General features: G+C 36.1%; 1 protein-coding gene across 1 annotated transcript; it reads right to left on the minus strand.

Annotated features, from left to right (window-relative positions):
• Positions 1 to 4,200: 4,200 nt before the first annotated feature.
• Positions 4,201 to 7,211, minus strand: LOC123902353 (probable serine/threonine-protein kinase PBL21). The gene is made up of 4 exons (XM_045952049.1): positions 6,798 to 7,211; positions 5,992 to 6,044; positions 5,690 to 5,879; positions 4,201 to 4,559 (listed from the first exon to the last, which is right to left on the minus strand). Exons 1-4 carry the CDS (start codon positions 7,012 to 7,014, stop codon positions 4,378 to 4,380), a joined length of 642 nt encoding a protein of 213 aa, XP_045808005.1. The 5' UTR covers positions 7,015 to 7,211; the 3' UTR covers positions 4,201 to 4,377.
• Between the last annotated feature and the right edge of the window lie 6,936 nt (positions 7,212 to 14,147).

The raw sequence follows: 14,147 nt of genomic DNA on the forward strand, positions 1-14,147 counted from the left end.
ACGCTAACTTAAGGGAGTTATTATTGGTTTTTCAAAACCAACCTATCTTCACGCAAACTTCTCATCTTCTTCTCTCTCTCACACAAATCAACTCAACTTCCACTTTGTATTTTCTCAGAAAACGTTCAACTTCCATCTTCTTCAATCACAAATTTCACCTCATTTTACTCACTATGTCTGACTCTGCAAAATCCTCACCAACGAAGACAGATGCTGTTCCATCGCTTCAAAAAGTGGTGATTGACGCTGTTCCACTCAACACCGTACCTTCCACAAGTCCAACGATGAGGAGAAAATCAGTTGCAAAGAAGGAAAAATTATCACGAACGAGTATAAATCCTTCATCTCCCTCCGCGTCAATTAAGAAAACGAAGAAGAAGAGCAAGAAATCGCGAACTGAATCAAGAAGAGCCTATACAATGTCTGAACTGTATAATGATCCATTGCCATCAAGTGATGTTCCTACACCTGTCTTTAATTCTGCAGAAGCGAATGTTGATACATCAGGTAAGACTTCTGTTACTTTAGGTCTTAATGTTGAAAATCCTGCTGAAACCCTAGGTTTAAAGGATCCTGTTGTGTCTGAAAAATTGGGGAAAACTGCTCCTAACCCCCCTACTGCTGTTGATACTAATATTGGTGCTTCCACTGAGACCAATGAGACTGTTGCTGCTGAGTCTCTCAAGAAAACTACTCCTGAGACTCATGTTGCGCCAAGTGTTGCAACACCTGGCGCTGCGCCAAATGTTGTGCCAGATGTTACCACATCTTTGGCACAGGAAAATATTGAGGATCATTCTGAGTCTGATGAGAGTCCTCAACCTAAGTCTGCTGATAAAGAAACTGTTCCTGATAAGGTTGTAAATGAACATCCTGAGGTTGTAATTGTTAATGAAACAACTGTGAGTGAAAAGTCTATTCCTGCAAATTCTGAAGCTAGTGTGGCTAGGAGGACTAGAAGTAGGGCTGGTAAAGGTGTAGAGACTGCTAACACACCTGTCCAAACACCCAAACCTTCTAAGGCTAGAAAAGATACTGGTAAAAAGCCTCTGTATGGACCTCCAAAACCTGTCAGTAAAGTGGTTCCTAGGACTGAAACTAAGAAGAGAAAGGCTCCACCAAAGAGTGACTCTGATTTTGAGCCAGAGACAGATGTTGCTGCATCTGGCAGCACATCTAGGAAAAGTATAGGAAGGAAGAAGGTTCCTCAAACTGTTCCCTATGCTCCTTTGGATAATGTGTCATTCCATCTGGAAAATGGATCTGCAAGATGGAAATTTGTATATCATAGGAGGCTGGCTCTGGAAAGAAATTTGAAAGCTGATATTCTTGAATGTCCAAGTATTGTTGAAGCTCTTGAGTATGCTGGGTTGATGAAAACTGTGGTAGGTTTGGACAAGTGCTATGACAGGCTTGTCAAAGAATTTTTGATAAATGTGGCTGACAACTGTAATGATCCTGCAAGTCCTGAATACAGGCAGGTATTTGTTCGTGGTAAATGTGTTAAGTTCTCACCAACTATAATCAACCAATATTTGCAAAGGGATTCTGATGAAGTGACTCCTCTAAAAGTCACAGACAATGAGGTCTGCAAGGTCCTCACTGGTGGAAGAATAAAGGTCTGGCCAAGCAAGGCTAAGTTGTCTGCAACTTCCCTCTCTCCATTCTATGCTGTTTTAAATAGGATTGCTGCCCATAATTGGGTGCCTACAACCCACTCAGGAGATGTGGCAAGAGGATTGGGTAGGTTCATCTATGCTGTGGGTACCAAGGCCAATTTTGACTATGGAGCTTATTTCTTTCAAGAAACTTTAAGTCATGCTCTGACATATGCTGTTGAGAAGCCAGTTGCTCTCCCCACTCTGCTATGCAATATCATTCTTGAGCAACACCCAGATATACTAAGAAGTACTGATGTTCCTTGTAAAAGGAAAGGGGTGTTGGTGATTGAGCAGAGGCTGCTGGATGGGACAAATGCAGCAGCAGGTGTTGGCACATCTGTCCAGGCTGGTGTACTTTCAAGGAAGCAGATGATTGCTGATCTTACTGAGACTAGCAGAGCCCTTGAGGCAAGAAAATTGAAAATTGATCGTGTGATTGAGGCACTGAAGGCTGAGGAGGCTGCTGAGACTGTTGAGGGTGAGCCTAATGAACAAGAAGGAGAAGGAACTAGTGACTCTGAGGATGGCTCTGAGGATGTGATGGAGGACTCTGATGAAAGTTCTTCAATATAATTCTGATGTTTTCCTTATATTTGTTTCTGATGAACTTTTGGTGTTGTTCTTTGTTGTTTCTTTCATGGGCAAGGCCCTGGATTTCTAGCTCCTGTGTGTGCTCTATGATCTGTAATATTTGCACCCTGACACTTCTATTTCCTATGCATGATGTTTGTCTAAATTATGGCTAAAAAGGGGGAGTAGTGTGTGTGTGTGACAAGTGTGAAGACAGATGTTCTCACATCTGGTGACTGTGTTTGTGTTTTTGTGTGAAGACAGATGTTCTCACATCTGGTGACTGTGTTTGTGTTTTTGTTCGTATGCTCGTATTGAGGGGGAGTGTGAGTAATATGCATGTACTGAGGGGGAGTAGTGAATATTCTTTCTCTATCTGATGTTTGTATGCATGAATTCAGGGGGAGTGTGAGTGATATTATCTCTTGATCGCCTGAATGTATTTGATGACGAATGTTGTGCCAAGTGTTATGGCACCTGACTATTGAGTCCACTATCTCTTATGACTGAGAATTTATTTTTCTCAGATGTTTCATGGGAATTTATTTTTCCCTGTTGTTCTTATGATGAATGGATGCGCGTTAAACTATTAGGAGTTTATTTCTCCTAGTTCTTAGCATCTACTATGGGAGTTTATTTCTCCCTTGTGTTGTTCCATGAGGCTAGTTGTGTTTTTATTCCGCTGTTGCATTGCCTCTGATGCTACTTAAATCTCTTTGAGGTAGTTTTATTGTGTGTTACTTTCTTTCCTAGTTGTGTGATCATGTTGACTCGAAGGAAAGGTAATACCGTATCTCTCTATATACTGGTCTAATATTGTTTTAGCCAAAATTTGCCAAAGGGGGAGATTGTTGGGTTTTTGTATGTATTGGCTACATTTTGCAAAAACATATTTTAGCCAGGTGTTGAGACAAGTGTGCTGACCCCAAGTGTTGTGACAAATGTTGTTACACTTTGGAACAACACCTGACTCTGTTCTGCGCGCGCCAGCTGGATGTTATTATTTTCTACTCAATCTTTTGAAGATCTGTTTGAAGAATTATTTCAAGGTTTCTTACAGAGGAAGGCGCACGTGTTTAATGTGTTTCATGAGGCAGCCAAACCCTAGTTTTATTTTCCAAAGGAATTATATTTTTGGAAAATATATTTTTGCGGTTCAAAAATATAACTATTGTTTTCAAAAATATACCACTGCTGCCGCAATTCTAGAAGCCCTAATTTTGTCTTGAAGCCCAAGTCATTCTACTACTATAAATACGAAGGCAAGCATATGGTTTCAAGCATCTAAAATCGTGTTCTTACAAAGCGTGTGTTTTAGGGATTTTAGAGTGTTAATTGTGAGCCTTTCTTGTGTCTCATTGATGCAAGCTTAGGACCTGAGTGTATTGAGTTGTAAGTGTGAACTTCTCCTAAGCTTTGAAGTACGGAGATTGTTCTATTATGTTGTGTGGTTTACTCGCAAGCTTTTAAGCAAGAGTGAATCCTAGTTTCTTAGGAGTGTGTCTCCACCTGTTGTGATTGTGGAATTGAATAGCAGCGCTGTCTGTGTTGCTAAGGTGGGAATTGGGACGGGGTCTCATATCTAGGAGTTCCTAGGTAGAAGTGTCATTGGGTAGTGATTAAGTGAGAAGTTGTAAACGGGTGAGTTTAGCTTCGAAGTAATACTGCTGATAGTGGACTTCATTCCTGGATTGGTATCCCCCAGAGTAGGCTTTAGGCTGAACTGGGTTAACAACTCTCGTGTGTTATTTACTTTACTGTTTGTATTGTTTTATGTTATTTGCTCTGTTTATAGACAAGTGTTGGCGCACCAGTAACAACATCTGTCTACAACAGACAAGTGTTGCTACACCTTGAGCAACACCTGTCCACTGTGTGCCAGGAATTTCAGAAAGTAACAAATGGCTAAATATAATCATAATAATGGACCAGAAGAATTGCATAACTAGTAGAAACAATGGGAAGGATATTGAAACCAGAAAAATGATATTGCAAAATCATTAGAAATCTAATTGCATTAATCGATAGTACACAAATATAGGTCTAAATTCTTTACAATATGTATGTGGTGATATTACAATTTCTACCCAAGATGACACATAAAATAACTTAAAATATATAAATACATCCAAAGGTCTACAACAATTTATACAACAAGAATAACATCAATTCTGGGAACTTTTCTAAATTTACTATGCAACTCTTTTAAGAGCTTCAATGGTCTTTTCAGTTTCAACAACATTGTTCTCTTGCCAAACTCCAACAACATCAATTGTTTTAACATAGTTTCCTCGCATTCGCTTCCAAGAGATGCAAGTAGCATCAAGCCTACAAGTAAAAACAACCTATATCAATCCATTTGCGCAAAATTGTCAAAAATAAATCATACTTTAAGAAGAAGTGCATTATTAAGAAGCATTGTCCATGACACCATTCTACCATTCTACCAAATGGTAAATGAACTGATGTTAATTTTGTAGTTCTTCCAAATGGCCTAAACTAAGGATGTAACTGGAACATAATCATTTGAAACCATTCTACCAGCAAAATGGTTTCAGAGTACAACTCTCTGAAACCATTCTACCAGCTAAATGGTTTTAGAGTACAACTCTCTGAAACCATTCTAAAATCAATTTTAAACATCTCAATAAAAAAAGCCTAACATACACAGTGATTAGAAACAGAAAATGGATCATGTGTCTTTCTAAAGGTGAGATTTGTTAAGGTCCAACTCAAAAATGGATCATTTATACTTTCAATTGAAAGATAGCAAAATTTGCTATCAAATTTGAAGCCTCGACATAGCATAGAATGCTACATTTTCTTTAATCAATGTTTCTGCAAAGTGTTTTGGTTCTTCTTTTCTTGTGTTTTCTCCGATCTCTAAGTAGAAAGTCAATGCTTAGTATATGTTGCAGCAGGAAAAATTTATAAAGAACAAAAGTACATGGCACCACTTAAACAGATGTTTCCAAGATAACAGTGAGATACATGTCATGTACAAGATTAAATTAAGTTGAAAATGAGTAAGCATAATTCAACCATGGGAACTTTCATTTTGAATGCATAACCTGTGCTAACATCTATTAAGAAAAATCTATATAGATAAATGCAACAAACGAACTTGATTAGACAACTCTTAAAACAACATAAACACATACCAACAAACATGACAAATACAGAATAAATTCCAACAACAGCATAAAACATTGCAACAATTTCTGAGCAAAATCATTAAATATTATAATCACTCTCAACAATGATATTTTGGTGTCATGTCAGTATCAGATACTAACACGTGTCAAACACCAAACATGCCTTAAATCCGAAGTGTAGGTGCTACATCGCTTAAATCAATGCATTGGTTCAAATTGGACACTTAAATTCGATGCCATTAAAGATTGTAGCTTTCTGCAATATAGAACAAGGAGATTGTGTTAAGAAGTATAGTTACTTACCAAGCAAGTGATCTTCTAAGGAACCATTTGGCATATATTCATATACCAAAACCCTTTGATCACCTTCAGCACAATACCCTACTAAATTGACAAGGTTAGGGTGATGCAAAAGACTCAAAATCAAAACCTCTACAAGAAATTCTCTATTTCCTTGAAATCCATTTCTGTCAAGTTGCTTCACAGCAACAACCTGAAATGTAACAAGACACTCAATTATGTTATGATGATGTTACATATAACCTTAATGAATAGTCTTTTTCATGAACATAATATTCAAATGAGAATTTTGGTTGAAGTAATACTTGATCTGTGTTTTTAATTGTTCCTTTGTATACCCTTCCGAAGCCTCCTTCTCCTATCATATTGGTATAGTGAAAATTCTGAGTTGTAGCACATAGTTCGCGATACGAAAAAATCTTAGAGGTAGGATTTCCTTTTCCAAGCTTTGATATTTTCTACAAACACGTTCCATTCATTGCCAAACATTGCCAAAATTACTTGATGCTCTAATATTTATTCAATTCTAAAGAAATTTCTTCAATAAATGTAACCTGCTTATATTCAACATCAGGTTCACCCATACAAGATTCAAAAGTTGAACTCAATAATTATTCATCGTGGATTCAAAGGCAACACCATTAAGTACATCTAATGGTTTTAGAGTAAAACTATCTAAAATCATTTCAATATTATTCATCTTGGGATTATGTAAGTTTCGTTATTAAAACTGACTCATAATATAGTTTGAAAAAACAAGTAAAATTCATTTGGTTGTAACTGCAGGTAATCTTGATACTAGACAACTATCATTCACAGAAATTATTACTATACTTAAGATCAAACCATTCATCCAAATTCAACATCTCAATCTCAAACCATACAATCTGCTAAAAATTTCTATCCAATCACAATTTTACTAATGGAAATACATTTACAACAAAACCATTAGTCTAGTGAAATGGTTTCAAGTATCATTTTCAAAAACCAAAGCCTCAAGAACAACAACAGCAAAAATCCTTTCCAAACCTAATTCCCAAAATCAAAACACATGAATACAGAAGAAATTAGAGGAAGAAAATATCACATATGCTTAGAGAAAGTAATTCACCTTTTCCGCTACTACCCATGTAATTCACCTTCCCCAATGATGAAAACAATGGAGAAAGTAATTTAACGATTGATTCATCTCCTCCAGCGAAGATTGCTAGGGTTCCGTTTTTCGCGCCGCGGTCTCCACCAGAGATTGGAGCGTCGATTGAGTGGCAGTTTTTGGAGGATGCAGCATCGGCAATTTCGACTGCGAGTGAAGGATCTGATGTGGTCATGTCAACGAGAATTCCTCCGGTTTTGAGTCCGGCGAGTGCGCCGGAGTTAGGGTCAAGGAGGACAGAGCGATTTGTTTTGTGTAATGGAAGGGAAGGGATCTGTTGGGGGTGTACGAAGCAATGGACGGGGTGTGCTAAGCAATTATCTTGGGCTTATGCACGGTGCATAAGCTTTGGCTTATGCACAGTAACCGGACCCTGTGTAATCTTGCTTTAGAATTGTAACTAACAAAGTGTAATTATTTAATCGGTAACAGTTGGTTACATCTAACTAAGCATAAGTTTGTTAGAAGTTAGACAAAATCAATGATGACTTGGCATTGAGTCAGTAAGGATCTGCTGAGCTGGCACTGCCAGCTAGACAAAGTTTGGATCTCCATATATAGATCCTTCGGCGCGTGTAAACTTCACTTTTCATCAATCAATGAAATTTCACAATGTTAATTTCTCTACTTTTCTAATAAAATCTGAAAACAAAGATTGACATAAATCGATGGCAAAACAACGATGGCTCAGTGACCAGCGGCGAACGACGAAGGTTTTGGAACTTGGCCAGGGACAATAGTGAGACAAACAACATTGAAGCGTCCTTACATTTTCATTTTTAATTTTTTGTTAATGTGTAAAAAAATTTGAACCGTTGATATAGTTTTTGCCACGTGTCACCTTTTTATGAATAGAAAAGGAGATTGTCATTTCCTCTTCAAATGGAGAGGATCCTGACTCGCTTAGATCAAGCTTATCTATTATGCCTCGAATCCATTCTGCTTACTGGTGTGGGTGATTAGTGAAAGTCCTTGTTGTAGTTTAAATCTAAAAATTAAAGTAATAAACCAATAGTTTATGCTTTGATTATTATAATTAAAGTAATTTATTAACATAATTAACAAGTGCGAGTTAATGTCCCAATTGTGACTAAGATAGAAATTTATATTTAGTGCTCACACATAAAATAGAATTACATCAAATAGAAGAAATCATTGGTGTTCACAAGTCCTAACTCAACTGACAAAAAACTGTTGAAAATGTTAGTCCGAATGTCATTATCGGAGTTTAAATTCTGACTTCCTCATTTTTATGTGTGTGAATTTATGATGACTCTACTATTTTGTCCATGTACAAACAAAAAAACTACCGGTAAAACCGCATATTCCAAGGGCACCCATTCTTCATGTAGTTGGATCCTTTGTTGCAGCGTGTAATCCAAGAATATAATGCAATAAAACAATAATATAATGCAATCATCAATAGGCGAAGTGGGTGATGTGATCCTAATATGGTGACCCTTTATAAGAAGAATTGATTCGATAGTGAAATAAATAAATAAAACCAATTAATTTTGGTTGATAGTGTCATTTTTCGTAATTTTGAAAATCAATTCTTCTTTATCTCTCTACTCCACTAACCCTATTCATCAATTTGATATTTTCTGTTACTTCAAACTCTTAAAATTTCATGGTGAAATTGTACCCCAATATCATTACTTGACTCGATTCCTTTATCATTGATCCAATACCTATCAACTCGAAACCATTCTTCCACTTCTCTCACTACAAGAAAATCTAGGGTTAGCTACGACTTCCATGGTAGCTAATCCCTAGTAAAACAGAGGTACAAATTTGTTGTGAATTAGCTGTTGTATAGGTCGTAGCATGGATTGGGCTGCAAATTATCTAGCAGAACATTTCCTAACTAATTTGCAACTAATATATAGAAAATCCTATCTAGTTCCCAGTTAATACCTAATTAAATATTGTTCAAGAGTTTATGTTTCCTACCTAAATCGCTAGGATATTATCACAACAATTTCACAATAAATGTCTAGCTACATATTTCTAGCCAATTCACAGCCATATCCAAGCTTTTGGATTTTTTTTTTAATAATTATATTTTATAATTATGAAAAGCCTTTCTAATCAAATCTAATTAAGCTAGTTTGTAAAACACTATTCACATAGAACACATTCAAGTTGAGAATGAGATAGACTATAACTTCTTCCTACTTTATAATGGACCAAACAATTCATTTATTGAAAGTTCTAACTCACTAGGCAATAGTGTTACACAGCCATGTTGTTACATGAACACTTACTCTATAAGCCCTTAAATAAAAGAATTCATACAAACTGATGAGGACACAATTCAAGACATAAGTGATGCAATCCAAAGCTTAGGAGGTCCTATGACAAGGGCGCGTGCAAGAAGAGTCAGTGATGCCTTAGTTCACTTCATGATCAAATCAATAGAAGGTCCGACCCAAGTTAATGAAGGCTTGACCCAAATTGAAGAAAAAGAACCAAAGTTGAATATTATCATCCAAACATGTAATAGTGGAAAATGAAGAGCTCCTCCACTAAGCATATGAAAGTGGTGCACCAAGCAATAAAAGAGCACCACTATCTCTTCTTTTATTTTGCATTTTCCTTGTAATAATTCAGCCCCACTATCATGATAGTTAGTGGCTGAAATCCTTTTGCTTTCTTAGGAGTTACTTTTTGCTTATTACATCATCATAAGCCTTTCCTATATAAAGGAGGCATGTAACTCTTGCCAGATCAATGAATTTTGTTAACTTTTTACACTTTGTGTAATTGAGAGTATTTGCTCTTAGGTTCTGGATTGGACCAAAACTGATCATATCAAGGAATCCTTTTCTTGTGGTGATCCTCATCCATAGGCTTATCATTCTCTCTTGGATTAGAAAGAGTGTGGCGCCCCTTCTACTTTATTCCATTTCTTCTCTTTTCTTTACTTTGTTTCAATTTCGTTCTTACATGTGTTTGTGTCAAACTCTATCATTTTCTTGTTTTTAAATCAAGCACCTATCTTTCAAGCAGTTATTTCCTAGTGAATCACAAGAATTCAAAAGTCCAAAGTTCATAGAGCTATTTCATGAATTTTTGAAGATTATGCATACTTTTCAACAATTGGTGCATATCAAGTGGTAATCAGAGCAAAGTTCCAAAAAAAAAGTGTCAAATTGTGATAAAGTGTCTTTATTATGTTCTTAATTGTTATCTCTATTCCATTATCATTATATAAAAAAAATCGAAAAAAAAATAAGAGTATTAGAAAAATAAAAAAGTGTGGTCTGATTAGTTAGCTTTGTTATTCAAAAAAAAAATCGAAAAAAAAAGTATTAGAAACGTGGTCTGATTATTGTGAATCATAAAAAAAAAAAAATTGCTATCTTTTGTCTTTTTTTTTCCACACTCTAGAATTTTCATTGTCTCATTTGTTTTAGAGTCTTTCTGATATGCACCAATTGTTGAAAAGTATGCATAATCTTCAAAAATTCATGAAATAGCTCTGATGCATATTTTGCAAGTGTACAAATAGCCGTCAAGTAGTATAAAAATCGTTTTTTCCACGAGGATTGTTGTAATTCAAACACAAATTGAATTCATACTTAAACATATAATTTTAAATATAATAAAAAGGGGGGAATTGTTTGGTTCAAGTTTGATCATAAACTGACAAAATAACTTAGGTTTTAAATCAGATGAAGAAAAGCGATTGATCCTTTTGGTTCATCTAAGTACTACTTCTCTTGGTAATTTCATGTATAATAACGAATTTACTCAATTTAGTTTCATGATTAGATTAAATCAAAAATGATTATGCACAATGTCTTGGTAACATAATCCTCTCCCTTGATCATCGATCCCTAATGTCTTAGGTAATCTATGATCAATTGAGGTTTACAACCTTTAATCCTTTAATCTCAATTAACGATCCGAAATGTCTTAAGTGAAAGTTAATTGATCAATCGTTCCTAGATCGATCATTCATTCCTATCGTCATAGTAAAACAAATAATTGAAAACATTACACAATTGATCAAGTTATGCAAAGCATTAAGAACAAGGAATGATTGAAGAAACTAACTTCGTAATTCATTAATCATAACATATGATAATCACATAGTTCAAGAGAAATAATAATAAGAATCCCCTAAGGATCAATCATGGTAATTTAGTTACACATAGTGATAAAAGAAATTACAATCAAAGAAACGAAAGAAAGCATGATTACAAGATGATCTTGATGTGTTTCCACCTTCAAATCCTTGTCTCCAAGCTCCTTGATCTTCAAAAGTTCTCAAAATTGATGTTTCCAATGCTATTTTTCGATCCTGGTTCTCAGATCTGCGTTTTCCTTTTATAACCGGAGTCAATAAATGAGAATTTCGCCTCAGCCACAAACATTTTCGCCCCAGGCACAGAATTGTCGCCTGAGGCACCAACATTTTCGCCCTAGGCGAACAGACAAACAGAGAGGTACTTTTTCTGGTGAAATTTTCGCCTGAGGCACAGGATTTTTCGCCTCAGGCGAAATAGCAAACAGAGAGGTGTTTTTTTACTGGAGCTTTTCGCCTCAGGCACAGGATTTTTCGCCTAGGGCGAAAAAAGCAGAATATTAGCCATTTTTCTTCATTCTTCAGCTACTTTCATCCTTTGCAAATATCTTCAAACTAGTGCATTATTCTTCCATGAAATGAGTCACAATTCTTCTAAAAAACACTTGAAATTGGTCTTATTTTCATGTAATGACGCATGTCATCAAGCTCTATGAACTTTGGACTTTTGAATTCTTGTGATTCACTAGGAAATAACTGCTTGAAAGATAGGTGCTTGATTTAAAAACAAGAAAATGATAGAGTTTGACACAAACACATGTAAGAACGAAATTGAAACAAAGTAAAGAAAAGAGAAGAAATGGAATAAAGTAGAAGGGGCGCCACACTCTTTCTAATCCAAGAGAGAATGATAAGCCTATGGATGAGGATCACCACAAGAAAAGGATTCCTTGATATGATCAGCTTTGGTCCAATCTAGAACCTAAGAGCAAATACTCTCAATTACACAAAGTGTAAAAAGTTAACAAAATTCATTGATCTGGCAAGAGTTACATGCCTCTTTTATATAGGAAAGGCTTATGATGATGTAATAAGCAAAAAGTAACTCCTAAGAAAGCAAAAGGATTTCAGCCACTAACTATCATGATAGTGGGGCTGAATTATTACAAGGAAAATGCAAAATAAAAGAAGAGATAGTGGTGCTCTTTTATTGCTTGGTGCACCACTTTCATATGCTTAGTGGAGGAGCTCTTCATTTTCCACTATTACATGTTTGGATGATAATATTCAACTTTGGTTCTTTTTCTTCAATTTGGGTCAAGCCTTCATCAACTTGGGCCGGACCTTCTATTGATTTGATCATGAAGTGAACTAAGGCATCATTGACTCTTCTTGCATGCGCCCTTGTCATAGGACCTCCCAAGCTTTGGATTGCATCACTTATGTCTTGGATTGTGTCCTCATCATTCCCTCCTTCTTGAAAAGAATTCGACCTCGAATTTAGATCATCATCACCTGCATCAAAAGGAGACAAATCAGCCACATTGAAAGTAATACTTACCCCATACTCACTTGGAAGTTCTATTTTGTAGTCCTCGTCATTGATCCTAGAAAGTACTTGAAAGGGTCCATCTCCCCTAGGTTGAAGTTTGGACTTCCTTTGTGATGGGAATCTTTCTTTTCTCATATGTATCCAAACCCAATCCCCGGGTTCAAAAACAACTTTCTTTCGCCCTTTGTTTGCACTTTTTGCATAACGTTCATTTTTTTTTTTTCAATTTGCAATTTTACTTGCTCGTGCAATTTTCTCACAAATTCAACTTTAGCTTTCCCATCTTTATGCTTCAAAACAGATGTGTTAGGCAATAGTAACAAATCAAGAGGTGTTAAGGGATTAAAACCATACACAATCTCGAAAGGTGAAAATTGTGTAGTGCTATGGACAACCCTATTGTAAGCAAACTCCACATGGGGTAACCATTCCTCCCACATTTTTAAATTCTTTTTAAGAACAGCCCTAAGAAGAGTCGAAAGAGTTCTATTCACTACCTCAGTTTGTCCATCTGTTTGGGGATGACAGGTAGTAGAAAATAACAACTTTGTTCCCACCTTTCCCCACAAAGTCCTCCAAAAATGGCTTAAGAACTTGGAGTCACGATCTGAGACGATGCTCCTTGGTAAGCCATGCAAGCGCACAACTTCTTTAAAGAACAAATCAGCAACATGACAAGCATCATCCACCTTTTTACATGGAATAAAATGTGTCATCTTTGAAAACCTGTCAACAACCACAAATATATAATCTTTTCCATTTTTGTTCTGGGAAGCCCTAAAACAAAGTCCATGGAAATGTCAATCCAAAGAAATTCAGGTATCGGCAAAGGAGTATACAAACCTTGAGGCATAACTTTTGATTTGGCTTTTTTACACACAATGCATCTTTCACAAAAATTTTGAACATCAACTTTCATGTGAGGCCAATAAAAATGTTCTTGCAAAAGTTCCAGAGTTTTAGACACCCCAAAATGACTCATTAGTCCTCCCTCATGCGCCTCTTTTACAAGTAATTCCCGAATGGAACTTTTAGGCACACATAGTCTTTTTTCTTTAAATAAATAGCCATTGTGCCTAAAAAACCCATTGAAGGCAGCATGCTCACAAGCTAAAAATTTTGAAGAAAACTCAAGGTCACTTTCATACAAATCTTTAATATGCTCAAGACCAAAAACTTTTGTTTCAAGAGTTGAAAGTGTTGAAAGTGCATCCGCAACCACATTTGCCTTACCTTTCTTGTGCTTAATCACATATGGAAATTGTTCAATAAATTCAACCCATTTGGCATGTCTCTTGTTCAACTTACCTTGCCCTTTTAAATGTTTCAAAGATTCATGGTCACTATGAATGATAAATTCTTTGGGCAGTAGGTAATGTTGCCAAGTTTGCAATGCCCTCACTAAGGCATACAATTCCTTATCATAAGTTGAGTAATTTAGGGCAGCCCCTTTTAATTTCTCACTAAAATAAGCAATTGGATGGCCTTCTTGCATCAAAACAGCGCCAATTCCAACATTGGAAGCATCACACTCAATTTCAAAAGATTTAGAAAAATTAGGTAATGCAAGAATAGGTGCTTGGGTGAGTTTTTCTTTAAGGGCAGCAAAGGCTTGCTCTTGTTTCTCACCCCATTTAAAACCAACTTCTTTTTTCACAATTTCATTAAGAGGTGCAGCTAAGGTACTAAAATCCTTTACAAACCTCCTATAGAAACTAGCTAA

Source organism: Trifolium pratense, linkage group LG1 (assembly GCF_020283565.1).
Source record: "Trifolium pratense cultivar HEN17-A07 linkage group LG1, ARS_RC_1.1, whole genome shotgun sequence".
In the NCBI taxonomy this organism is placed as follows: domain Eukaryota; kingdom Viridiplantae; phylum Streptophyta; class Magnoliopsida; order Fabales; family Fabaceae; genus Trifolium; species Trifolium pratense.